Below are 25,842 nucleotides of genomic sequence, written 5' to 3'. Positions count from 1 at the left end.
TCAGTAAGGTCTCACATATTTGCAATATCCGATATCAACATTAGGAGGTCAACGGCGAGGGGGGAAACCGCGCCAGAACGAACCAAGAGCGCTGCGTGAGTGAGCCGCCAACATGTCATCGAGCGAAGAGGAGCTGGACCGCAACCTGTCGGAGGACGAGGACGTCTCGGAAGATGAAATTCCGGAGGAGGAGGATGACGAAGAGGAAGAGGAGGAGACGCCCGTGAAGAAGCGTAAGGCCGCGGATAGCAAGCCCAAGCCCAAGAAGCGCCGCAAGCCCGTAAACAAGTTTATCGAGGAGGAGGCCGACGTGGATGAAGACGAAGAGGAAGAGGAAGATGATGACGACGACTTTTATCGCTCTGAGCGGCAGATGGCTGAGGAAGTCGAGTCTGGCCACTCGTATCGCTATGAACCTCAAGATCGCACACAGTTCGACGAGTCGGAAAGCGCCGAGGCCATCGTAAACCGCATCAAGAAGCGCCACCAGCAGAGCCGCAAACAGTACGACGGTGATGAAGAGGGTGGCGACGTTATCCAGAGCGAGGTGGCGCAACAGTCGCTCCTTCCTTCCATCCAGGACCCGCGCATGTGGGTATTCAAGTGCAAACCTGGCCGTGAGCAGCACCTCGTGGTGGCGCTTATGAACAAATTTATTGAGTTCGCGCGTCGCGGCGAGCCTCTCATGGTCAAGTCTGTGGTGGCATCCAACTCGAAGGGCTTTATCTACGTGGAGGCGGAGCGTGAACCACACGCTAAGGATTGCTTGAATGGTCTGCGTGACGTGCAGCAGTGGTCGATGAAACTGGTTCCTATCCACGAAATGACGTCGGTCCTCAATGTTCAGACGCGGAGGAAGCCGCTTGTTGCTGGTGCTTGGGCGCGAATGAAGCGCGCTGGACTGTACAAGGGCGACCTCTGCAAGGTTATTGAGATTCTCGACAATGGCGCGCGAGCTGTGGTGAAAATGATCCCGCGCCTTGATCCTATTGTGCTAGCTGGAGGTGAGCAGCCTAAGTACAAAAAGGGTCAGCGCCCACCACAGAAGCTGTTTCACGCAAACATGGTCCCTGGGGCGGACGTAGCTCGTCGTCGGTATCCCTCCACGGGAGAAATGATGGATACGTTTGATAATGATTTCTACCAAGAAGGCTTCCTGATCAAGGAAGTGAATATTGCCACTATGCTGACGACGGAAGATGTGAACCCGTCATTAGACGAGATCAATCGCTTCTCGTCTGTTGCTGGGGAAGATGGCGAGCACACTGCTGAAGAGATGTTAGCCTCTGTTGAAGCCGACGACTGGAAGAACAAAGTGGATCTTACGAAGGGTGATACGGTGCGTGTGATTGAAGGCGATCTTATTAACCTCATGGGTGTCGTACTCAGCACCAACACTGCCAACGACACTGTCCGCGTCATGCCGCTTCACGAGGAAATTAAGGATACGATCTTGGACTTCCAGTTGAAGCAGCTTATGAAGTACGTCAAGGTGGGCGATCATATTAAGGTGGTATCTGGAATGTACTCCGGTGAAACTGGTACTGTCGTGGCAGTGGACGATAGCGAAGGTGCTCCCGTGGCCATTGTTTTGGTGGATAGTATGGCGCGAGAAATCCAAGTTCGTGTTCGTGACTTGCAGGAGTCCGCGGAAATCTCGCACGGTCTTGATTCCTTCAAAGGCAAAGAGCTCTATGATCTCGTTGCCCTGGCTCACGGTGATGTGGGCGTTATTACCCATGTCGGACGTGAGGGCTTTACAGTGCTTTGCCAGAATGGACAGTCTCGAAACATCTCTGACCAGGAAGTGCAGCGCAAGATTGTATCTTCGCGCACGACGGCGGCATTGGACAAGAAGCATAACCACGTTAGCGTTGGAGAAATGGTAAACGTGGTGGAGGGGCCGTTCTCCGGTCACAGCGGCACTGTGAAGCATATTTACCGGACATACCTCTTCATTCACAACAACCGCGTCACAACGAACTCGGGCATGTTTGTGACACGTGCGCGTGGAGTGATCCTGTCTGGCAGCAAGGCCCGTTCCGATATGATTTCGAACTCCACAGTGCCTCGAATGGACGCCGGCATGCGCCAGCAGAACCAACGAGGTGGAAGGAATCAGCGCGAGTCCGAGTTGATAGGTCAGACCGTCAAGGTGAAAAAGGGACGCTGGAAAGGATACATCGGTATTGTCGTCGACGAAAGCGACCAAAAGGTCAAGGTGGAAATTCATTGCAAGGCGAAAGTTGTGGACATCGATCGTTTGCACATCACTGTGGCTGGCACACGCGATGGCAGTGTGGTGGACAAGCCTCGCTACGCTGGAACTCCGATGACTGGCGCCACGCCGCTACCGTCGCAGACACCGCTCCATGGCAGTGCAATGACACCGATGGCAACTCCATTGCATCGTGGTATGGGTACTCCGCAATCTTCTGCACGTGCTGGCGATGCATGGAATGTTGGGAATGATGACGCGCTACTTGAAACGCAGATGAACCAGGAGAAGGATATTACCCACGCTAATAGCTTCGGCGTTCCACTGGAACCCACGGCGCCGTCTAGTGACATGTCTAGCAACAGATATTCGAACCCGACGACGCCAATGGCCCCGCGGTCTCCGACAAGAGATGGTATGATTCCTGTAACTCCAGCTGTAAACCCGACGACGCCGGGATTGAACCCCACAACGCCTGGGCTGAACCCGACGACACCTGGACTGCAGCCAAGAACTCCAGCGTACATGATGGGCCATAATCCGACGACGCCAGGTCTAAATCCGACTACACCAGCACATTTGTCTGCTGCAACACCTGGTATGGGCCTCGAGCCGATAGGAATGGAGCCGATGACTCCAGGCTTCAACCCAACGACACCGGGGTTGTCAGCGATGACTCCTGGTCTCAACCCGGTGACACCGGGAATCAATACTCCGGGCTACAGTCACAATCCGATGACCCCAGGCTTTGGTGTGGCTACTCCTATGGGTCGGATGAACTCGGCTGCCACTCCTGCAGCCACTCCTGGCATGATGGGAAGCGGCGGAATTCCTATGACTCCTGCTTTCAACCAGGATCTAAACGACGCAGCGGGTGGACCTGCTAATGGAGAAGTTACGTGGAAGATGAAGGGCGTTGAGGTTGAGGTGATCGCTGGTGAACACAATGGTAGCGTGGGAGTCATCACCAGCGTGAGCAGTGGTTCATGCTCTATCGATGTCGACGGTCGTGTGATCACTGTGTCATTCAACGACGTGCGGCCAGTGGTCCCAGAAAAGCAGGATACGGTGATCATCTTATCAGGCGACGAGGCTGGCACCAGGGGCTCGCTGATCGGTACAGATGCCTCGGATGGTATTGTCAAGGTTGACGGTGGCTCCGAGATTAAGATTTACGCAATCGCATCGCTGGCCAAGATTGCACAGTAAGTAAGACTACTAGGAATGGATGGAACCAGGCAGGAGGCACGTATATACGACGCACAGACAGACAGATGATGCTGCCGCCCATCAATACTGTCAAACTAACATGCATCCACAGACTGCTTGTTCAATGGTCTTTGTCGGATTTGGAATCACTTAATATGACATTGTGAAACGACTTATGGATGGGCGGACGACTCGGTGACTAACTAAATGCCAGCAGTATCGGCCGGCAAGCCATCCACCGGAGGTATTGGCGCCAATGCTCGGAAGCCTACGCACCAGACCAACCCGCCCCACGGCCACAATCCCGCGCTTTATGTCGAAAGCATAAGTGAGCTAGAAGCAAAGAGGCTTGCGATCCAACGGGCAGCAATGGTGATGGCTGGTCGCGCCACAGCTATTCTGAAGTTGCAGCAGCAGCGGGATCCCGATGTCCTTGACCTTCGACCTTACACCGAAGAGATCAGTGATTTTCTTCTGGTCGAAATGGCACACCAGCTTCGAGCCAACCGATCCGTCACTGGCTATTCACTTCTCATTCTCTCCGAATGCAGCGGGTTTACTCCTGTACGTGTAGACGCAATTGTGGGTCAGTCAGGATTCACCAGCTAACAATTTACCCGTTTGATAATTACAGGTGGGCTTGCGCTCTCTTGTGCACGCCGTGGGAGAAACGCTTCGCCAGCTCGATTGTTCGTGCACAACCTTATCGGTGCCGATGCTGCAGGTGCTAGCTACGGGTATTGAGCGTCTGGATGCAGTCGATTTTTCGTCATGCCCTCACCTTTTGAGTGAAGGTGTGCGTGAGTTCATTTCGTGTTGCAACACTTCGTTAACCCGTCTGAATCTTTCACGCTGTAGAGCACTAACAGATGATGCATTGGGGTGGGTCGGCGGCGCGTTGGGGCCTCAAAGCTCTCGAACTCGATGCCGTCGGCTACTGTCGCTCGATATTTCCTATACAAGTGCCATTTGTGATCGTGGTCTTGCAGCTCTTGGTGTAGGCTGTCAAGCACTGCAATTTTTGAATTTGGAGGGTCTCGAGCGCATTTCAGATGATGGAATATTGGACGTTGTCCAGGGCTGTAAGGTTCTGCGTGTCCTCAGTCTAAAGCGATGTCACCAATTGACCAACACTACACTTGGACACATTGGAAAGCATGGTCTGAATCTGCGTACCATTAATCTAAGCGGGTGCTACGGGATGTCATCTGCCGGACTAATAGCAATGATGCGGGGTACATCATCACTGCAATCCTTGAACCTGGAGGGGTGTTTGCACATGCGTGAGGACATCCTTGCTCTTCTTGCAACAGCTTGTCCTGCTCTGCAAACGCTCAATCTGACGGGATGTCAAGAGATCACGGATACCGGTATAAAGACATTAGCCGAGAACATGCCATTCGTACAAAGAGCATGTACATATCGTGGGTTGGAACCACGTGTTGATGGACTACAGATCAAGTACTCCATTCAAGAACAGACAATACGTTCCTCGGCGGCATTGAGGCTTCAAGCCTACTATCGAGGGTATGTAGGTCGATGTGTCGCTGCCTCGTGGCGTGAAACAATGGTGCAAACTCCAGCTTGTAGCAAGATTCGGCGGTGTTACATGTGCTGGCATCTTAGACGAGAACTTGATTACCGTGTAAAGCACACAAAGCTCATATACAACAGCGCCGTGCGAATTCAAAGCTTGGTTAGAGGGGTTCTCGGTCGGGCCGCTGTAGTCTGTTCTCAACAAGAGGAACGTCTTCTCACTATTTGGGCTGTCTATGCGATCAAAGTGCAGTCTGCGTACCGAGGATATTGGACACGACGGCACCTCGTCCTCGTGCGTAAAGCTATGGAGCGATACCGCCTGGAACAAAGCTTTCTTCAGCGTGAAGCTGCTGCAGCTCGTTTACAAAGCATTTACCGTGCGCGATTTGGTAGGTCTCGCTTTGAAGACCTGATGACGCTGAATCAAAGGCAACGACAAGAACAGCACGTAGCTGCTGTGACGTTGCAGCGACTTTATCGAACTCGCACGACACGTCGTGCGTACCGTCAATTGCGTGCTGCTATTGTGCGGCAGCTAGAAGAGACTCGCGAACTTGAGAGGTTTGCAGTGAAGTTGCAAAGCAACTGGCGCGGGCATCGAAGTCGTCAAAACGAATTGATTCGAATCCGTGTGAAAGCACAAGCTCGTGATGCTCTTCAATACGCAGCAGCTAGTTATATCGATGCTGGTGTGCGCGGATACTTTGGCCGACGGTATGCAAGATCTGAGCGCGTCCGGGCTCAAACACGACACCGTGCTGCTTGTGCCATCCAGCGTGCGTGGCGAAGATACTCAGAGCCTGACTCAAAACAACTGGAGCTGAACGTAATGATAATGCGTTTACGCGAAAGCGCACTCAATGAAGATGTTGTAGCCCGAGCTCAACAGGAGGTAATCTTGCGGAAGGCACGTGATTTGGCTAATCGCGATTCAGCTTCAGAAACCGAGAGCGACGATGACTGGCGCGACTTCCAGGACGAGTATGGTGACCAGTTTTGGTTTTCCCCATCTCGCAACGAGCGAGTCTACATGCGTCCAAATGATCACGCTCGCGAAAAAAGTATTCTCGAAATGCCTTGTCGTGTGTTGTGGCCGCTAGAGCAGCGCTGGTTTGACGGCCGCATAACCCGCTACAACTGGAAGAAAGATCGACACCGCATCAACTACGACGACGGTGATCATGAGTGGCTCAGTGTCTTTCACGCCGATTCGTCGCGCGTTCAGCTCTTTAATGGACACTGTTGGTGCATGGCTCCGATGCTAGATACGTCAAAGCGGGCGCTACGAGCGGCTATCTTTATTGGGGTCTACTTCCAGCGATTCGACCCCCGACGAATGTTTTGGCGAAGCGGTACGATCCGAGCGTACCACGAGCCTAGCGACATGTTCTTGCTGATATACGACCCTGTCGACTATGTAAACGGCGAACCGCCGCAGTACGAACAGGAGTGGGTGAGTGTTTTCACGACTGAAAACCATTTTCAGGTGCAGGATTTGATGACTTGTCAATGGTATTCTCTTAGCGGGTATGTATTTGGCCGCGTCAGAGGGCGACCGCTAGACTTGCAGATGCTCCAAGCCAAGCAAAACGAAGGCTACTGGTACAGTGTGACAGACTTTTTGGAATATGACGAGGAGACTCTTGTGCTAGCAGACGGCGACACTGCTGCAGGTATCATGGAAATGGATATTGGAGGTGTTGATGCTGGTGGTGAGGCAGACAGTAGTGATCTTGGTCAGACCAACAGTGTAGATAGAGACTACACGGAGGACTCGAGTGAAGACGAAGAGTTGGAGCAAGACAGTGAACAACAGTCTGATCGAGACAGCGCCGAAGAATCCGAGGATTGATGATGCATAGTTGTATGTCCTGGACTTATGATCCTAAAATATGTGACGCGCGCAAATTCGTACCTTATTTGATGCTCACTCTACATGTAACGTTTTCGCGCTGGGGGCACCCATGAAGCTCTTCCAGTTGACGCTGCCTAATGAGCAGCACGGCAAGGTACCGACCTCGCTCTGCTTACGGCGCCGATTACACCCCCTCCACTACTAACTCCTTATCATCTCGCGGCTTCAGGTAGTATCTGTGCTGCAAGATGAGCTCAAACTAGATAATGTAACGAGTGTGGAGGCCCGCACGTCTTCAATCGTGACGTTCCGTGTCGAGGACGAGGAAATGCAGGCGATCCTTAACAAGCTGCAGCGCATGGGCGTCGGCGTGCAGTTTGGCTTCTGCGACGTCATGTCGCTCACGCCAGGCACCACCATGCGTAAACACAACCACAGCAAGAAGAAAAATCGCAGTGTGAGCCGCATCCTGGGACGCAACACCGACGTGGGCACTGCGGTACCTGTGGCCGAGATGTACGCGCACATTGAAGCAAACTCTACTCTTTCCCGGGACTCAGTGGTGATGCTGTTGATCTCGTCGTAAGTTGCTTGCTTTGTTTACTCACTGGTTGGGTGGGATGGATGGGACCTCTTAATGATTGTTCTCTCTTACAGGTCGATCGCTGGAATCGGTCTAGCTGGAGACTCAGGGGTAAGGATAACGAGGGTATTGTTGACAACTAAGGCAAGGGGAGTCTTGGTGACAACTAACATATTATACTACTACGATTTTCATGCAGACGTACGTCGTTGCCTCAATGCTTTTGTCCCCAATGATGGTGCGCTGCGTCTTCATGCCTAAGTTGCATTGCCAGTATTTTTCCATAACAAAATTTAATTTGATGGTGATTTCTGGTGGTTCTAGGGACCGATTTTGGGCTGCGCTTTTGGATTTGCCCTGCGAGATAAAAATCTTTTCATTAACGGAATGGTGAATGAGCTGTTTGCGTTGGTACGTACTGTAGTACTATACATGAAGGATTTACGTGGCTCCTATATCTATCGCTGGTGCTGATGAATACTGTGCTGTCATTATGCCTTCAGACAATTACTTTTCTACTGGGCATAATGATTGGGGCGTTGTTAAGCCCCTACGCAGTGGCGCTGAACTGGCCAACGGCCGAAATGCGCGAGCGTGGGCAAGCCATTCAGCTCCTGTTCGGCGCTATTGTTGCCGCTCTCTCGGGCACTGGTGTTGCGCTGGCTGAGTTAAATGCTAATATCTCTTCTGTTGTCGGAGTTGCCATCGCTGCGGCTCTACTTCCACCCACTGTTAACTGCGGAATATGCTTCTCCTATGTCATGATCGGGCAATACTTTGTGGTGCGTATTGCTGGTACCAAACCGTGAAGCCATCACTTCTGAATGTTGTTTTTCCTTTTGTTTTCCGCTAATGTAGACGGACGATGTTATTGGAGAAGAGCAAAAACTTGTTTTCTATGAGATCGCAGTGGGAAGTCTGATGCTTTTGTGGATCAATGTCGTCCTCATTTATGTCACTGCAGTATTGGTCTTTAAGATCAAAAAGGTGGACCAATTTCAACTGATCCGGCGAATTGACGAGGGTGCGTGGCAGAATTTGCCACGCGTGCAGAGGACTCCGGCTCACAGAGACATCAGCACTAGAGAGGGCTTTGAGAGGCGCGAGCGAGGGGATAGAAGTGGGAGTGCAAACAGTGCTCACGGCTTTCTGTCTGATGAGGACGATACGGACCTTTTCCCTGCTTCCCAGAATGATGAACCGGTACGCAAACTGGCGCCGATACGCCGGCGGCCTCACTCACCACTCACTCATACGGACGAAGCAAACTTTAGGGAGAAACAAGATGCGGTTTAATGCCCTGGCTGCCAAGCGAGAAATATGAACAAGTAGAGTTTTGCAAATGCAGATTATCCCAGTGTAGTTACACTCCCACGTAACGTGACGGATGTTCTCTCTAGTTTTCGAGCGACGGTGAATGGTGTGGTAATCTCTCAGTTACGATATTCTGGCGAACTAAAATGCGCTAGTTGGTGTCTCCTTGCGAAGAGGGGCTGCTTGGGCATAACAGGCTGGTTTACGTTTGTCCGGACTACCACAGCCGCGGGTACTCACTAATCGAGCGTGCCTGGGGACCTCAGCGATGGTGTCGCGGTCTACATATTTGTGTTCCTCGGGTTCGTCCAGCGATGACAAATAGGGCAGAGCGTGGCCGAAGCCTGTCTGTGCGGCAGTGTCGAACTACGCCCACTTCTCTTCGGATGAAGTGGTGTGCCGGGCCTAAGAGAGCGCTTCTGCAAAATCTTGCACGGTATCTCGGAAACCGTCGTAGGAGACAATAACGGTTGACGTAAGTTTGCAAATAAACAAAAAATGCCTTACGACACGGTGGACATGAATGATATGATTTCTTTTCTTGTACCGAGTCTATGCTTAAGCAGTGGCAAAAAGCACAACAGCCATTTGGCCGATGTAGAAGTAGAGGAACTTGGATTGCTCGTGGGTCACGTAGCAGGCAACATTGCGCCCAACACAGCAATGCCACAGCAGCCCATGGTATTTCTGCTCGAAATGCTGTTTAACTTTAGCCGCGATCTCCTGCTCGTTCGTCTCGGTGCTCATAGCGACTTGGGCAACGGCAATGACCTCGTCCTGTAGCTCCTGCTCCATCGTGGACGTCTTCACCACGGGCTTCACTTGAGTCCCCATCGCGCCCAGCTTCCAAGGGTAAATTTATCTCGCTTTTGAAGCTTCGTACCTGCTCGACCTTTCAGCGACATTGCTGAAGGGTGATCTCAATTTGGATCCATGGTCGGTGGTTAACCCTTTTATTGTGGAGGCCTCACCTACACATAGCTCCACCCCATGCACCATGGAAGCTCCCAGCACAAGAAAAATTGCTTTGGACTTGACCCCTTTAGAAGCGTCACGACTGAAGGAGGAGGAAGCCGACGCTCGAATAGCAGCCCGCGATCTAGATGGAGCACTACAATGCCTAGCCAAAGCCATATTCCTAAGACCAGAGCACGCACAGCTTTATGCCAAACGCGCACAAGTGTACTGGGAACTATGTGACATCAAATCAGCGATTGCAAACTACCGGAAGCTGTTCGCTGTAAATCCAGACCCACCGCAGCGCATCAAAGACCAACTTGCGGCATTGCTGGACCTTCATGCGTACTCGTTGCTCTGCCTGGGGGAGTCGCCTAATATTGTTCTTGGCTACCTTAACGAGGCCATTCAGCTGAACGCACTCGATGAAGTCTACTGGTTGCATCGAGCGGTGGCGAACATCGAGGCTGGTTGCTTTGAGAAAGCTGTACTGGACGTCGACCACTGTATTTGCCTCAACAGCCGTGACGTCGAATACTTCGTGCTGCGCGCTAAATTGCACTGGCGACTGCACATGCAAGAGAAAGCGAACGCCGACATTTACAAGGCAGCTCTTTTGCAACCCGATCACCCAGAGGTACTTGGACACGAACAGCGATTGCTGAAAGAATCTCAAGCTATCTACGAACAGGCTCGCACACAGTTGATGGCTCATCAGTTTGAAGATGCCATCCAAAACCTTTCCAGAGCGACAGAAATTACGCCCGAAGAGACAAAGCTCTATCTGTTACGTGCATCTGCCTTCCGTGAGCTTGGAGAGTATCACATGGCGTTGCGAGATACCGAGAAAGCTTTAAGCTGCCATCAGCACAAAAGAGACACCGTGCAGTCTGAGCAAAATTTACAAGACAACAATTATAATAAACCAGCACACGTACCAGCTCTGCGGCTCAACGCAGAACGAGACACCTCATCACAATATCGTGATATTATCAAACAACGGAGCCTTATTCTCACTGACATTGGGATCCGTTTCCTGCATCAAAAGTCGTATCAGCTTGCAGTAAACGCGATGAACCAAGCGATTCGCAGTCACACGGAGCTCACAGAGCTCTTCCGCGAGCAGTTTACTAGCCCACACTGCTTTCTTCATCGCGGTGATGCATACCGCGGACTCGGAAACTTCCAAGCGGTGCGTGTGTATATTTCGGTTTTCCTCCATGTCACCGCGAGTATAATTTATTGTTGTCATTATCAAGGCTTTGGCAGATTACCACCACGCACTAGAGCTGCTTCCAGGAGACCAACACATTCAATCGCGCGTCGCACTGGTGCACTACCAATTTGGCGTGGAGCTGTTCAACAGAGCTCAATTCGACAAAGCGGAGCTGGAATTTACACAAGCTATCGAGCAGGACTCGAATGTATCATACTACTACGTGAGAAGAGGCGATGCTGCAAGATATCTTGATAAGCACCAAACTGCATGCGAAGACTACCAAAAAGCACTGCGACTCAACCCAAGTGACACAGAAACTCTGGTAGGTCTTCAATACCTCAACACTAAAAGTACTCTTCCAAACCTGACAGCGATCAATCTTTTGTCCCACGCAGACAAAACTTCAGCAGTACAATGTAGCCACCCTCCCGACAACCAGAAATCAACGCACCCTGATCTCGTCGAAACCGGTAGTTTCCTTTTCACAATCGCCGCAGCAGCGCCGCTCCCAAGGCAATGTGGACAATGCTCGAAAGTCGTACAAGAAGACGAATCAACGTGTGCAAGATCTGTTCCGCAATCGTCCGGTGGTGCCTCCACCAAGCATGAATACACTCAAGTGACTCAATCGCATCAATCTCGTTAGATGTCCTTGTAGATGAGATCGTACTGGGGAATATGCGACTTCTCAATCGGGCTGTTCACAATTGACTTGCCGTGTTTTGCACCGCGATAAATAACCTGTGAGCAAGGCAACATTAACAGCGAATCTAGCGGACAGCTGGAGCCTATGCCCTCTGACGCACCTCAACAAGATCGATAAAGTCTTGTTTTGTGTGGAAAGCTCCGATGAATTTGGTGTGGTCCGGTGTTCTGCATTACTCCATAGAATATTGTAGTAGGTGAGAAACTGTGCTCTATAATACTAGTACTAGCGTGGGAGCTCAGCAGTGATGGCGGATATTACCCGTAGTCCACTTTCATGTGTTGCCCGTTAACAAAGAAAATGGTAGCGGGTATGAGAGTAATGTCAAAGTACTGGCAGTAAATAGGAATCTGTTCTGCCTCCACCAGACACACCCGCGCCATCTTGGACAGCTCTTGCTCGCATTTGGCCAGCTGTGGAAACAATTACGACGTCAGAACTAAAAACGTAGCATTTTTTTCCCGCCCTGTTACGCACGATGTCGTCCTGCTGCAAGCACACAGTGTCCGATGCTCGGCCAAACCGCAACACCAGCACACGGTCCTTCGTGGCGCGGATGGCGTCGTCCACTGCCGCCTTGGTCGAGAGATGCTCAAGTAGAAGCGAAGCCATTTCCGAAAATAGTTCATGCCATTTTTAATTCTGAAAAAAATGTACACACTTCGAAAATAGTCTGCACGAAAATAAATTTTATTTTCGACACACTGAGCTATTTTCGAAGTGACTGGAAAATGATGTGGTATCCATAGGTTTACGTTAAGTACGACAAATTTGGCGCCAAACCGTTTAACTCACAACCGAGTCCACCCAGCAAGCAGAAACGGAGTGGGCGAGCGATCATGGTGAACCTCACGCCCAACGCTGTGTCGATGCTGTACCATAACCAGGTACCCGATGGCTTCGAGCCGTGGCTGCAGATCATTGACACCAAGAAGATCAAGCCAGCCAGCGGCACGGGTGGCGATCGATACCGGTACGAACCCAGACAACTCTAATGGAGTGTAGCCCACTCACCGTTGCTATGCTTAAACCAACCACAGCATCGTGCTATCCGACGGTACCTCATATCTTAGTGGAATGCTTGCGACGCAGCTAGCTCCGGTACGTTTAAACCCCAACTCTTTCCAATTTCCTCTTCTAACGAATGATTACTTCTCAGATGATGGAGAACGAGAGTCTCAAGACAAACTACGTGCTTCAGCTCAAGGACTACCTCGGTAATGAAGTGCAAGGCCGTCGGATCATTATCGTGCTTAAGGTCGGCAACATCGTGCCGCACTTTGACTGCATTGGATCGCCCCAGAATATCGATGGTTCCAGGGGTCCTTCTGTTCCTGCGGCTTCATCGGCCTCTGTCCCACCCGCAGCGGCTCTCGGAGCGAGATCGGCTGCACCTGCACAGCCTTCGTACCAGCAGCCCCGAGCTCCTACCAATCAGTTCCAACAGCCACCTGCTGCTCCGTCTAGCTACACGCCACCTACGAAGCCTGCTGCATCTACGTATAACCGTGGACCTGTCGTGCGTCAAGACCCAAACATTCGTCTGTCGGATATCCAGAGTCTGAACCCGTACGCGGGCGGACGGTGGACCATCAAGGCTCGTGTGACGACGCGCTCTCCGATCAAGAATTGGACCAATTCTCGCGGCTCCGGTAAGCTCTTCAGCGTTGACTTGCTTGACGCCAAGAAAGGTGAGATTCGTGCCACTTTCTTTAATGACGGTGTGGACAAGTTCTACGAAATGCTGCGTCCGGGTGGCATTTTCTACTTCGCTGGTGGCAAGGTTAAGATGACCAATCGTCGCTTCTCGTCGGTGGACAACGACTACGAGGTGACTTTCGACCCGCATTCAGACATTTCCCCAGCCCCGGAAGATGGTCAGATCTCGCAGATGCAGTACGCCTTCAAGAAAATCGCCGAAATCGAAAACGTGCCGGCCGATTCTAATGTGGATATCATTGGCATTGTGCGCGACGTCACTCCAGTGAATGAGTTCACGTCCAAGGCCGGCAAGCAGCTTTTCAAGCGTGACATTTCGCTCGTTGATGACTCCAACGTGGAGATCAAGTGCACTATGTGGAATGAGCAAGCTCAGCAGGAGTGCTCTAACTGGCTCAACCAAGTTTTGGCTATTAAGGGCTGCCGTGTAAGTGAATTCAACGGGCGGTCCCTCAGCACGGCGGGAAGCTCGAGCTTTACTGTCAATCCAACGATCCCGGAAGCCGGACACCTGGTCACGTGGTTCTCCAACGGTGGCAATGCGACGCAGACAAAGTCTCTCAGCTCCGGTGGTGGTGGCTTTGGCGGTGGTTCGCTTGGCAGCTTTTCCGAGCGTGCAGTTATCAACGATATTAAGAGCAAGCAGCTTGGCTTTGGTCAGAAGCCCGATTATATCACTGTAAAGGGAACGGTGAATTTCATCAAACATGACACGGGCATTTACTACCAAGCGTGCCCCAAGTGTCAGAAGAAGGTTGTTGCTGACGTGGCTCAGAACTACACGTGCGAGAAATGCCAGACTTCCTACCCCAATTGCGAGAACCGCTACATCCTTTCGGTGATTATGCTAGACCACACCGGCAGCACCTGGACAACATGCTTCAACGACCAAGGCAAGGTGGTGATGGGTGGTCGCACAGCGGATGAAATCGGCGAGCTTCGTGACACCAACCCAGCACTTTTTGAGTCCATTTTCAAGGAGGCGTTGTTCAAGCAGTATGTCTGCCGACTTCGCGTGAAGGCTGAGAATGTGCAGGAGGAACTTCGTGTGAAGGCAAGTGTTGTGAACTTGGAGCCTGTCAACTTTGTGCAAGAGTCGAAGGATCTGCTCCAAGCTATTGCCCAGTACAATTAATCGGCTGAGGAAAGCAAGAACGCGCGTAGGAAGAGCCCAGGAATGGTCTTCGGTCTGATGCTGGCTATGATGGCGTTAAGTGTGGCGCTAACTTTATGAATTCGTGTTTACACCAACTTGCTTTTCAGCATTCATGATGATGTGTCGAAAATTATTTCTCTTTCCGATGGCGGGTTCCGCTTGACTGCCTCTCTTTAGGGTCAAATTGTCGCCTCTGGGTCATGTGAAACGGCACATTCGTTTGCTCAAAGGGGTCTCTGATGAAGATGCTGGCCTCTGGTACCACATTTGTGGATGCCTTCCCAATCGCAGTACGGAAAGGCCCCCCTATCCATCGCAGCTTGCTTCTCTGGTGAAACACAATGACACAGTCGTTCATGATAGCTCGAAGCAGATGTACTACATCCAAAGTGTTCATACCTGCTTGTTGACGACTTCCTGTTCGTAGGCACTTACGTAAGGCGCATCGTTCACCACCGAATAATAATTAGTAGTAAGTTTTTCTTCGTCTTTGCGCATCTTGGCAAAGCGGTGTTGCGCGCAATAAAGTCTTTCCAGTTCATTCTTTTGGGGAACACGCACAATTCGTGGTGGTTTAGCCTGATGGGATACTGTCTTTGGCGAGGATTCAGCTGTCTCGGGGTTAAGTAGATCCATGCGAGCAGCGGTACTGCGTCGATCGTTTATTTCGGAATGTATATCCGTGGCATTGTTTCCTTCGAAACTCACGTGTCCAACGGGGCCCTGTTGAACCGAATTTTTATCTTGTGGAGAAGCATAGGCCGATCTTGATGTATGGATACGCCTTGATATTGCTTCATGTGGCTTCGCTCGAGAAGGGCCTGCTGATACGGGTCGGTTGCGTTTAGGAGATGATCTACCGACTCCGATTCCTTCGTGTCCTTCAACAAGATGCGTGTTGTTGCTCGGTAGTGTTCCTTGGAAACGTGGAATTTGAGTGGATCCAGCGTGTTTGTTTTGTGCTTGATTAAGTCTCTGCTTTAATCGAGCAGATCCGCTGATCGCTGATACGTAACTTCGGTCGATATGAGCATGTACTTTGAGCTCATCATACTTCGCCAGTGTAAAATTTCGCAACAACGCTACAGTTTCCGGGTACTCGCTAGCCAATTCAAAGTGTGATCCTAGGCAATTTCCAAACTCCAACATCATCGGCCCGCGACTGCTATCGATTAGAACTCGATACTTGTTGCCACCCGTAGTAGCGATCTCCTCGTCCAGATCCCATTTGCTCTTACAGTTAAGAACCAGCTCCCGTTCTCTCGGAAAAGTTGTCGTAATAACTGGGTGCTGGTTTGCTACTTCGAGTCGGATACAGCATCGAGTTTCTCCTCGTTTCGAGAGAAAAAGCGGCTGGCTGATCAGTCCAACATTCGTTTTCTTACTTCCAGCACGGGCCGAGTTCGGTCGAGCCCCGTAGCTACGTGCACTGTCGCTTGAATGGAGAACAAGACCAGTGTTACCCTTAGGGGCCCAGGAGTGCTCGCGTTCAACAAAAACGAAAAAGTCACCACTCTTAATGTCGAGCAGCACATTATTATCGCCACCGCGAGGAGATACGAACCCGATTGGTCTCCATTCTTGCGGAGGCGGGGGAATATCCTGCAACCTGTCAAGCAAGCTGCCTTTTCCTTCATTATTCATAACGCGCAGTAGCTCGCCTCCAGTGGAGCATACGAATGCGAGTAGCGATGCACCGATTCCACTCCCAAAAAAACATTTTCCCGTCATCATGCACATTTTGGCCAGCAGAGTGAGCTTTCGCATGTTCGGTGCCCATGGACTTGAATTTGAATCTCCATCGACAAAAACGAAATCCAGCTGATCGAAGTTGGTGATGTTGTGCGGATCAGCAAACTCTGAGTGAAGCTCGAACAAGAATGAATCAAGATTGCTGCGGTGCTTCTCCTGCAGACACATGATAATCAGTATTACAGGCAAAGCCCGACCTAGTTTTTGTTTTCTTTTCTCACCACGATTTCGACACGCGTGACTTCCGCTTTTTGGACTTCCCTCACTACGCGCGTGACATGGCGACGGAATTGCTCAAACCTCTCACGACCACGCTTGCTTGAAGCTGGAAATGCATTCACGATCAAAACCCGCATGGATCAAATGTTAAGTGTCTGGAAGAAAAAAAAAGTCGATTGGAAAATAAAATATAAAATTAGATTGCAAAACGTTTTATGGCGTTGCATTATTACATGTACTAATAATACAATAGTAAGTTAATATTTTGATAAGATCAAATTTATGTATTACATGTACTGCCGCGATCCCTCAGCCGCATTGGATACTCGCCTCCATTAATAAACCAGTGCTTGTTTATTCTCGCTTTGATAGGATCAAAAATGCAATAATCTATCTTCAAGTTAAAAAGCTGCGAATATTTTGCCCTTGTAACTTAGATTGGAAACGCTATTTCGGTGCAGAAGGTCTTATAATTCTTCAATGCTGCAGGCACTACCACCGCATTGGCAGCTGTTACTGGTGTGCGGCTTCTCGTTCTGCATCGGACTTGCATCGGCCCAAGTCTACTCGCAAGGGGCATTTAGCGTCGATTTGGCTGTGGAATCCTCTGCGGATTCGGAATGCGAACACGATGAGGTACAGCTCGCATCTGACGGGGCGATCGCCCAATGGGGACCAGCGCTAGGCACACGCGTGGTGCCAAACATGACTGTGAATGGCACTGTGGCACCCGACGGTTACGATTTCTACCACCTTTGCGTGGGGCGCCATGAGCACGAACACCTCATCACAGTTGAGCTGCTGTGCGACAATTACGACGTGTCCGAGGGTGGCGACGCAAATTTGTATCTCTCCAGCGAGGTCAAGTACCCACGCATGGGACATTCCACATGGATTGCGCAGCGCCGCGGTGACGAGTTTGTCAAACTTTTCACATATCTTGACGGATTTCCTCGCAAAAACGAGGACGGTGGCCGTCGCTGGATCGCGCTGCATATTGGGGTCTTCGGTGCAGGAAACGTTGACACAAGCTATGACCTCATAGTCTCTGTCACGGACCTGCCGAATACGCCAGACATTCTGTTAAGGCAGGAGTTTTACACGCAACAGCACAACCAGGCACGAAAGCAAAGACTTCGCCGAGGGTAGCTAGTACTACTACTAAAAACGCAGTACAATCTCAACGCACTACATGCTTCAACGACTACATAAGTTTTTTTTTCAACTACTATTAGTATTATAGTACCTCTACATTAGTAGTACTAGCACGTAGTATGTATTAGTAACACGTACTACAGCTACGCTCTACAGTACTTCGAATAGCAGGACAGTTCTCGTGGCATTTTTACAAGCCTAAAAACTGTTGCTACTTCGAAGTACAAGCACTTAACTACACCGACGGACAGAATGCAACTGCCACTTTCCCACTGGTACAAAAGCGGTCAGATGACCACAGCACTTTTTTTTACAGTAACGAATTACCAAGAGTTTTTGGCAAAGTTAGGGAGGCAGCTGTATTTAGCACTAAAAGTTGGTTTTGTACTTAGACTTAAAAAGTTTAGCGAAACTGTCCTGTACTTCTACCAATTTTCTTATAAATAAAATATCAAAATGATCAAATTAGATCAGTTCCATACAATTTATAAGTCAAAGCACTACCTTTAAACCGTGCGGTGTGCGCTGCACGAAGCCATGCCGATAGGCAAAACGTCGTAGCAACCTTTGTAGAGACTGATACGCAGTATATTCGCCCTTCTTGCCCTTCAAGAGCATGTCGTTTCTTCTTCATTGTATAATGCATCTGACGCTGTTTAGGCTCCGCGTATACCTCGTCAAGTAGGTCTGCAATCGCCACGATTTCTGGTGGTGACGGAGGCTCAGGTGGGGGCTCCGACCGGCGTTCGGACTCGAACTCCGAGGTGGTTTCAGCTACACGTACCGCCTCCATTTTACCAAGTGACTGGTGCAGAATAACCACTGCAGTTCAGCTGTACAATGTGGCGTTTTAGCTGTTTTGATTGGCTTATTTGGTAGATTTGCAAGTGGCAGCTATGACCTGCGCCCGTTTTACGTTGAATTTTAATGGCAGTTGCATTCTGTCCGTCGGTGTACTAGTGCTGGAATTTCACCTTTCGCACCTTGAGCCGCATTCGCGCCTGTAATTGCAAGTTTATAAACTAATCCTACAGAGCTTAGATTTCTCTGAAAAAGGGTGGTGTTAAAAAACACCAGGAAATGAAGCTCTGGAAGCTGCCACCAGACTATCCGTTCATGTTAAACAGAAAGACTGCGGACTGCAATTTGGAGCAGGTTGTTGGAACCATCAGAACCGGGAGGGAATCAGCGGTAAAGCGCTTATCCGCCGAAGCCGTACAGGGTGCGGCCCTGACGCTTGAGAGCGTACACAACGTCCATGGCCGTCACGGTTTTGCGACGAGCGTGCTCAGTGTAGGTGACCGAGTCGCGGATGACGTTCTCAAGGAACACCTTCAGGACGCCACGGGTCTCCTCGTAGATGAGGCCAGAGATACGCTTCACACCACCACGACGTGCGAGACGACGGATAGCGGGCTTGGTAATACCCTGGATGTTGTCGCGAAGAACTTTGCGGTGACGCTTGGCACCGCCCTTACCGAGTCCCTTGCCGCCTTTGCCACGTCCAGACATGTTACTTGAGTTAGTTGGGTGAGTTGCTTGCTTCTTGGTTGGAAGATTGCAGAATGAGACTTTGCGACGCGATTCAAATCCGGACAGCCTTTTTGTCTTGGCTCTACCGCGTCAATTTTTCCCGCCCACGTTTGAGGCAACCGGTGCGACCTTCGGCTAACATTCGCAAGTCTCCACCATGTCCCCGCAAACGTCGTGCTGATTGGCTTAAGTTGTGACCTCTTGGTCTCCTATCGTTGATTGGTGGAGGGTCCAAATGCTTCATGATAACTGGCCAAAACGCGTGAAATTAGCAGCTGATTGGTATAGCCTCGATTGAATCGTTTTACTTTTTAGACGTTGCCTTGTCTCCAACCTCGTTTGAAAGTCTGATCGAAAACCATTCCCCAATTTGCTCCGCTCTCAGCACCCGATCGCTCAGCAAAGTTTTCTAAGTCGCAATGGCTCGTACCAAGCAGACCGCCCGCAAGTCCACCGGTGGCAAGGCCCCGCGTAAGCAGCTCGCTACTAAGGCCGCCCGTAAGTCGGCCCCCGCTACTGGCGGTGTCAAGAAGCCCCACCGTTACCGTCCCGGTACGGTCGCTCTGCGTGAGATCCGTCGCTACCAGAAGTCGACGGAGCTTCTGATCCGCAAGCTGCCCTTCCAGCGTCTGGTGCGTGAGATCGCTCAGGACTTCAAGACTGACCTGCGCTTCCAGGGTTCGGCCGTGCTTGCTCTCCAGGAGGCCGCTGAGGCCTACCTTGTGGGTCTTTTCGAGGACACCAACCTGTGCGCTATTCACGCCAAGCGTGTCACGATCATGCCCAAGGATATTCAGCTGGCTCGTCGCATCCGTGGCGAGCGTTCGTAAGCTGTCACTATCTTATGATAGCGTCACCTAACTGGTAACGGCTCGTCCATTTCAATTGGTGAGCCAGTCCTTCTCGAGTTGGCTCTTTTGGGCCGACTATCATTTTATACCTGGTGTTTTTTAACACCACCCTTTTGAAAGAAAATGCGAGCATTGTAGAGTTAGTTAAACGTAAAATTGGTTTGAAATTCCTTTTATTTCGCAATTTGTGTCGCCAACATTCTTTAATGTTTGATTAGCTGTAGAAACACTGTTAGGAAAGAGTTTGATTAACAACGATGATGTGTGTCGATAAATTTAGGTGAACATGTTGAACTACAGGTTCTACTAGACCGCAGTTTACCACAGTAGTTCGAGTGATGAGCTACCGGTAAAGGCGAAGCTATAGGCGAAGTCGTTGTGACGAATCGAACCTCACTCCGCATGCAACACACCTGCAGACATATCGTTAGTCCCCATTAAAACATTTCAAGCATCCTAAACTTACGCGAAATCGTCTTCCGTGGCAACTGCAGTTTGCAGGCAGTAGTAGCAGTAGACGTGCTTGCACGACGTGATGTATGGCGTCTGTGGAGGTGAAATACCACACAGGCAGCACTGGGATAAACGAGCATCCGCAACGGACAATCTTCCTTGAAACGCTGCGCTTGTACGCGAGCTACTCCAGGTCAAGAAGGGCAACGCAAAGTTGCCGAACTCCTGCATGACACGAAGCAGCAAATCATTTACCGCTGTGGAAATGTGATTAGACATTGAACGTACCATCAAGCCCTCCCACAACAACTGTCGAGTCATGTACTCAAAGTTAATCGACCGTGGAGCTGTCGACGGCGTGATGCTTTCCTATAAACATGGGATAACGTTAACGTAAGTGAAAGCCCATGAACAACCAACACTACCTTGCTCGTTGTACCATTTTCATTCCCAGACATCTCTCGGGGAGCGAGCGATAAGTTCCCTTGCGCAAGAAAATGAGCAGGTTGACGAACTGACACGTAATTACAAGCGTCTCAAGCTTCTTCATCACCGCTAGTATACGCTCACGAGAAGTCACTTCACCATCAGACCTGTCGCCACGTGAAGCAGCTCGAGCAGTCCATCGCGAAGACGATAGATATCGAACGAGGCGTTTCCAGGCGTACGGTACTCCCACTGACAGCAAGAAGAAAACACCCACACGACGCCGAGTAAGCAAATGGGGAGCGTATCGGAGTTTTTCGAGTTTCATGCCGGGTGTCGGCTGCAGCAAAAAAACATCAGTCACAGAATTTGCTTAGCACAAACAATTATCACTCACCCTTCCGACACCGGTAGTGAATGCAAACAGCACAGCCCCCAGTACCGCGTCAATCTCCGGCTTGACGTGTTCCACAACACCGGGATCGAACATGCTGAACATGCTCTTCATGGGCGTCTTGAGCAGCCCGAGAATCTCCGAGTCTAGAATCAGAGCGTCCCATTTGTTCACACGGAGGTTGCTAGACGGATTGCGCAGGGACTTGTACAATATACGCAGATCGGTGGCATTACTTTCTTCGGAAGCAGTCGCTCGGCTCTCCTGCAAGGCCAGTGTCGCTGCCTGGACGTGCGGCTGCATGTAGCTTGACCTTGGTGCTTGTTGTTGACGCAGAAACAATCTCGGTACCTTAATTTCGGTACACCTAAAGTTCCATGTTGCAAAGATATCGAACTTCGATTCGAAGTTATCAATAGCAGAGATATTTGCACGAGTCAGAGATGGTATCGCCAGCGGCAAAGGTGCTTGTTTCGTTTGCTATGTTGGCATATTTCGTCATGGCGAAGATACAAGACCACGGTCACATCCGAGGCGGTGGGTCCATGGCATTGCTGCTGTCGGAAAATACACAGGGAGACACCGCCGAAAAATTGTGCGATGCTTCAAATGGCCAAGGGTGCCAGCGCCATTTGTCAGAAGAAAATGTAGGGCACCACAATGCCCCTCCCGATTTCATACCGACGCACGAGTGGCAGGATATTCTACCGAACCAGGCCATTCCTCCAGTAAGTGTAGCTGACCGAGTGGTTGCCTAGTAGTTTCCCTCATCTCCTTATTCCACTGCCTCTCGCAGGGTTTGTACATTCGTGTAAACCTTCAGACTGGCAAGAAAGAAGCCAAGCTCCTTGTGTAGGCTGCCAGAAGTCATCGATAATAAAGTTATAATAGAGTGCCTCGGGAGATATCGCCTTGCTGCACTTTTTAATTTGAAGACAGCAATGCAGCAGGGTCACTTCATCAACGTGTGGGTCTGTTCGCCAGCACGCCCCTGCTGACTGCAGCGCGTGTACGGGCGAATTTTGACGAACAAGCATCGGGAGGGAGAGCTGCATTTGTCCCAGTGCGGAGGCGATACACTGCAGAGGCACCCGACAATCGAGGCACAAACACAACAACTCCACTCATGTTCGAACCGACACATGAATGGAAGGAGATCCTTCCCAATCAAGTGCTTCCAGCGGTACGTCGGAATTCAATGACGGATCAAGATGCCCTTACACTGTAGTGTGTTTGCTGCAGCTTAGTGCCTGTCCGTCACTAATCCATGAAATGTACAGGGTCTCCACATCCGCGTGAATCTGCAGACCGGTCAGAAGGAGGCAAAATTACTCGACTGACGAACGTACTGATAGATACGAAGCTAAGTTTGTCTTCTCGATGCGTGCGCACTATGCATATGCCAGAGACTCTGGCCCAGAGTCTTTGGCAGCTCTGCTTTTGTAGACACGCGCCCAAGGACAGCACAAAGACACCACAAGAACAGCATTTGCTATTCTCGAACTTCCTTTTATGTTGCTCCAAAAGCTGAAGTTGCACATTTTTGGTTAAGTTGCACGAAGCAAAAGCAGCAATCGATGACAAGCCATGTTTCCACGTCAGCAAGTTGCCATTCTCGATTCCGACAGTTGAACACACCGATTCGTAGCGCGCAATGGCTTTAAGAAGATCGCGATCGGGGCGCCTCCTGATGCTGGCAGTGACTGCACTGCTAATTGTGCTGGCGCTCGGAGCCGCTTCCGCGGAGGAGCATGGCAAGGTCTCTGTTGAGATTACCGAGTCCGAGCAGGACACCACAGGAGTGACGGTGCCCGAATTTGTCGCCACTAACGAGTGGCAGACACTTCTACCTAGTCAAGGTGTGCCACGGGTAAGCGCTGTTTCTGATGGGAATAGCAGTTGGATGGACGTGTTCGTGGCTTGACAGCGCATGGTATGTTTGCAATGCAGGGACTACACGTGCGCTTGAACCTAGAGACTGGCAAACGCGAGGCGAAGCTGGTGGACCCTGACGATGCTGAAACAGAGGATATCATGCGCTCGGTGGTTGTAGACCCAAACGCGAAGGAGACTACCGTGACTGTGTCTACGGACATCTCCGGAGACATCGTGACTGAAGATAGTAACGACGACACTCTCACTGTATCCGAGGAGGAGATCAGTGAGGCTATTGGCAAGGAAACTACTGAAGACATCAAGTTGATTGTGAGTGAAGAAGACGAAGCTCCACCTGCGGAGCCGAATTGGAATCACGAGAAAATCTACGACGCTCTCCAGGCACTACCTGAGCCGCCAAAGGTTGAGGGCATGGATATTCACGAAGCGCATGAGAAACTATCTCCTGTTGAGTTCCGAAAGCAGATTGTTACTCTCTGGAAGAAGCGTCAAGCCGAGCTGAAAGAAGCTTTGGAGTCACTTCAGGATGATGCCAAGTATCTGGGCAAGCTATTGGGGCAATTCAAAGAGGCTGAACAGAAAGGTGATACGGAAGGCCAGCTGTCTGTGCTTGAAGTGTTGGAGTGGGAAGTGCAGGATCTCGACAAGACCCATGTATTTAACTTCATTGGTGGGTTTGGCATTATTGCCGAGTATCTGAACTCGACCAACTTGCCTGTCCGTGCAAGTGCCGCGTGGGTGGTTGGATCGGCGGCAAAGAACTACAAAGATGGCCAGGAGTGGGCAATTGATGCAGGTGTTATTCCGAAGCTGGTTGACTCGTTGAAACTGGAGATTTCGAGCAGCAAAGAAGCAGCGAAAGATATTCTGGAAGTGAAGAAGAAAGCTATCTATGCGCTATCCTCCATTGTCCGGTCCAACGAGCGTGGACAACGTCTGTTTTCGCTTCATAACGGACCGGAGCTTCTGGCAGGCCTGTTCGATGATGCTCATCCTGATAAACTTCAGCTGAAGGTAAGCGTATACGCAGTTTGTTCGTCGTTTCAGCATTTTTTTTCTAACTTCACGTGGCTCTTTGTTTAAACGTAGACACTTCTGTTCGTGTACGATCTGTTGGCTGAAGCAGCGGAGCTGAAGCTGCGTGATGGTGGAGTGCCAGTCGCTTTGGTTGAGCTTGAAAGAGTATTTCAATCGACGGAGTGGTGTCAGCGTTTCTCCATGCTTTTCGTTAAAATGGTACGTGCACTTTGTTTTGTGAAGCTCATTAGGTTTGAAAACATCGACACTAACATACACCTCACTTCACTGTTGTTCTCGTACAGGCGCACCAACTTGCTCATCGCGAAGTGATTGAGCTCGTGGACGCCATGCGGCATCAGCTTCCTACATGCCAACAAGTCCATCAGACGTCGGGTGTCAAGGCCGTGGTGGAGACACTTAAGAAGAGTTTTGCTGACGATGGAGAGCTAGATGCCGAGGAGAAGAAGGAGTTGGCGCTGTTCTTTGAGGATTTTTTAGGCCGCGTGTGAGTAGATCTACCACCAGGATACCTATCAGACAGGGGTGGGAAAAAATAATATCAATCCCGTAATTACTGTATTATCCGGCTACAATTATTATTATTGGATCTGTCCAAAGTCAATATAATATGATATTGATCCAATAATATCAGTACAATACCGGTTTATACCAATATGTTAGAGGCAACTAGCTCTTCGCGCCAATCGTTCAAGTGGTTGGCTGGCAGGCACAGACACGAGCACGAGCCGAAGCCTCACAGCACTCCCTCACTTTTCATTTGACCACGATGGCTCCGAACCGTGATATCTGCGCATTCTTCTACGAAGACAAGGGCCAAGGCGACTTCCGCTGTCAGCTTTGCGGAAGCAGCAAACCGGTACCGGGGTATCGAACCTGATGTCCCACCTCAACCTGACGCACCCCGACTTCAACGATACCTTCAGCGCATCTGCGGCTACGGACGCCCCTCTGTCCAACTTTGGGTTCGTGTCCGAGGCGACTCAGCATCGCTATCAGTGGCTTCAGTGGGTCGTAGAGAGGCACATGCCCGTCTCCGAGGTCGACAACCACCTCACAAGGTCCATGTCGTCCTGGAAGCCCGTTTCGTCCAAGACGTTGAGGGAAGACATGAAGAAGTGCTCCGAGAGCGTTGGTGTGCTGATCGAAAGCGAGTTGGGCAAGCTGTTTGGTGTCATGTGGGATGGATGGACGCACGGTACCACGCACTACGTCGGTATCTACGGTGTTTGCTACGCAGACGGCAAGCGCCGTGAGCGACTGCTGTCGCTGTCACCGCTGGAGGACGGTAGCCAAGATGCTGAAGTGCACATCGAGATGTTCAAGCGCGTGCTGGCGCTGTATAACAAGGACATCTCTATGGAGTCTTTTCTGGTAGCCGACAATTGCGCGACCAATCAGCGGATCGCTACGTTGTTGGAGTTGCCACTGGTTGGCTGTGCAAGTCACCGGTACAACCTTGCGGTGAATCGCTACTTAGCTGCTTATGAGCCGGAGCTCGCTGCAGCTAACAGTCTGATGGTGCAGCTACGACATGTGAACAATGCTGCGGAACTATCAAAATTCCCGGACCTGAAACCTGTCAAACGGAATGTTACCCGTTGGTCTTCGACATTCGCAATGGTGGACCGCTATAAGAAAATTCGAGAT

At 50.6% G+C, this 25,842-nt stretch overlaps 14 protein-coding genes across 14 annotated transcripts; 9 read left to right on the top strand and 5 right to left on the bottom strand.

The window, feature by feature from the left end:
- Window positions 1–112: 112 nt before the first annotated feature.
- PITG_05685 (transcription elongation factor SPT5, putative) lies at window positions 113–3,759 on the top strand (the record flags this gene model as incomplete). Its single annotated transcript, XM_002999258.1, has 2 exons — window positions 113–3,423; window positions 3,642–3,759. The coding sequence occupies 2 exons, from the start codon at window positions 113–115 to the stop codon at window positions 3,757–3,759; spliced, it is 3,429 nt and encodes a 1,142-aa protein (XP_002999304.1).
- Window positions 3,760–3,796: 37 nt separating this feature from the next.
- PITG_05684 (uncharacterized protein) lies at window positions 3,797–6,598 on the top strand (the record flags this gene model as incomplete). Its single annotated transcript, XM_002999257.1, has 3 exons — window positions 3,797–3,991; window positions 4,062–6,509; window positions 6,575–6,598. 3 exons carry the CDS (start codon window positions 3,797–3,799, stop codon window positions 6,596–6,598), a joined length of 2,667 nt encoding a protein of 888 aa, XP_002999303.1.
- Window positions 6,599–6,930: 332 nt separating this feature from the next.
- PITG_05683 (uncharacterized protein) lies at window positions 6,931–8,700 on the top strand (the record flags this gene model as incomplete). Its single annotated transcript, XM_002999256.1, has 7 exons — window positions 6,931–6,975; window positions 7,051–7,403; window positions 7,479–7,515; window positions 7,604–7,642; window positions 7,729–7,815; window positions 7,908–8,186; window positions 8,263–8,700. 7 exons carry the CDS (start codon window positions 6,931–6,933, stop codon window positions 8,698–8,700), a joined length of 1,278 nt encoding a protein of 425 aa, XP_002999302.1.
- Window positions 8,701–9,226: 526 nt separating this feature from the next.
- Window positions 9,227–9,631, bottom strand: PITG_05682 (uncharacterized protein; the record flags this gene model as incomplete). Its single annotated transcript, XM_002999255.1, has 1 exon — window positions 9,227–9,631. One exon carries the CDS (start codon window positions 9,463–9,465, stop codon window positions 9,277–9,279), a length of 189 nt encoding a protein of 62 aa, XP_002999301.1.
- Window positions 9,632–9,715: 84 nt separating this feature from the next.
- On the top strand, window positions 9,716–11,517 carry PITG_05681 (uncharacterized protein; the record flags this gene model as incomplete). The annotated part of the gene is made up of 4 exons (XM_002999254.1): window positions 9,716–10,873; window positions 10,935–11,216; window positions 11,290–11,310; window positions 11,392–11,517. The coding sequence occupies 4 exons, from the start codon at window positions 9,716–9,718 to the stop codon at window positions 11,515–11,517; spliced, it is 1,587 nt and encodes a 528-aa protein (XP_002999300.1).
- A 19-nt stretch (window positions 11,518–11,536) lies between these two features.
- On the bottom strand, window positions 11,537–12,212 carry PITG_05680 (uncharacterized protein; the record flags this gene model as incomplete). Its single annotated transcript, XM_002999253.1, has 4 exons — window positions 11,537–11,635; window positions 11,701–11,767; window positions 11,862–12,013; window positions 12,078–12,212. The coding sequence occupies 4 exons, from the start codon at window positions 12,210–12,212 to the stop codon at window positions 11,537–11,539; spliced, it is 453 nt and encodes a 150-aa protein (XP_002999299.1).
- A 186-nt stretch (window positions 12,213–12,398) lies between these two features.
- On the top strand, window positions 12,399–14,454 carry PITG_05679 (replication protein A 70 kDa DNA-binding subunit, putative; the record flags this gene model as incomplete). Its single annotated transcript, XM_002999252.1, has 3 exons — window positions 12,399–12,573; window positions 12,641–12,701; window positions 12,760–14,454. 3 exons carry the CDS (start codon window positions 12,440–12,442, stop codon window positions 14,452–14,454), a joined length of 1,890 nt encoding a protein of 629 aa, XP_002999298.1.
- An 87-nt stretch (window positions 14,455–14,541) lies between these two features.
- PITG_05678 (uncharacterized protein) lies at window positions 14,542–16,583 on the bottom strand (the record flags this gene model as incomplete). The annotated part of the gene is made up of 6 exons (XM_002999251.1): window positions 14,542–14,545; window positions 14,640–14,803; window positions 14,875–15,054; window positions 15,208–15,356; window positions 15,402–16,383; window positions 16,452–16,583. 6 exons carry the CDS (start codon window positions 16,581–16,583, stop codon window positions 14,542–14,544), a joined length of 1,611 nt encoding a protein of 536 aa, XP_002999297.1.
- A 310-nt stretch (window positions 16,584–16,893) lies between these two features.
- PITG_05677 (uncharacterized protein) lies at window positions 16,894–17,595 on the top strand (the record flags this gene model as incomplete). Its single annotated transcript, XM_002999250.1, has 1 exon — window positions 16,894–17,595. One exon carries the CDS (start codon window positions 16,927–16,929, stop codon window positions 17,593–17,595), a length of 669 nt encoding a protein of 222 aa, XP_002999296.1.
- Window positions 17,596–18,682: 1,087 nt separating this feature from the next.
- Window positions 18,683–19,150, bottom strand: PITG_05676 (histone H4; the record flags this gene model as incomplete). The annotated part of the gene is made up of 1 exon (XM_002999249.1): window positions 18,683–19,150. One exon carries the CDS (start codon window positions 19,111–19,113, stop codon window positions 18,802–18,804), a length of 312 nt encoding a protein of 103 aa, XP_002999295.1.
- A 373-nt stretch (window positions 19,151–19,523) lies between these two features.
- Window positions 19,524–19,964, top strand: PITG_05675 (histone, putative; the record flags this gene model as incomplete). The annotated part of the gene is made up of 1 exon (XM_002999248.1): window positions 19,524–19,964. The coding sequence occupies one exon, from the start codon at window positions 19,554–19,556 to the stop codon at window positions 19,962–19,964; it is 411 nt and encodes a 136-aa protein (XP_002999294.1).
- Window positions 19,965–20,346: 382 nt separating this feature from the next.
- Window positions 20,347–21,590, bottom strand: PITG_05674 (peroxisome assembly protein, putative; the record flags this gene model as incomplete). Its single annotated transcript, XM_002999247.1, has 5 exons — window positions 20,347–20,398; window positions 20,452–20,663; window positions 20,727–20,807; window positions 20,878–21,204; window positions 21,262–21,590. The coding sequence occupies 5 exons, from the start codon at window positions 21,559–21,561 to the stop codon at window positions 20,347–20,349; spliced, it is 972 nt and encodes a 323-aa protein (XP_002999293.1).
- Window positions 21,591–21,803: 213 nt separating this feature from the next.
- PITG_05673 (uncharacterized protein) lies at window positions 21,804–22,598 on the top strand (the record flags this gene model as incomplete). The annotated part of the gene is made up of 4 exons (XM_002999246.1): window positions 21,804–21,990; window positions 22,055–22,108; window positions 22,209–22,441; window positions 22,539–22,598. The coding sequence occupies 4 exons, from the start codon at window positions 21,804–21,806 to the stop codon at window positions 22,596–22,598; spliced, it is 534 nt and encodes a 177-aa protein (XP_002999292.1).
- A 314-nt stretch (window positions 22,599–22,912) lies between these two features.
- On the top strand, window positions 22,913–24,810 carry PITG_05672 (uncharacterized protein; the record flags this gene model as incomplete). The annotated part of the gene is made up of 4 exons (XM_002999245.1): window positions 22,913–23,117; window positions 23,186–24,168; window positions 24,244–24,390; window positions 24,477–24,810. The coding sequence occupies 4 exons, from the start codon at window positions 22,913–22,915 to the stop codon at window positions 24,681–24,683; spliced, it is 1,542 nt and encodes a 513-aa protein (XP_002999291.1).
- Window positions 24,811–25,842: the final 1,032 nt, after the last annotated feature.

This window comes from Phytophthora infestans, genomic scaffold (assembly GCF_000142945.1).
Source record: "Phytophthora infestans T30-4 supercont1.7 genomic scaffold, whole genome shotgun sequence".
NCBI lineage: Eukaryota > Oomycota > Peronosporomycetes > Peronosporales > Peronosporaceae > Phytophthora > Phytophthora infestans.
This window is presented reverse-complemented; position numbering and strand designations above follow the sequence as displayed.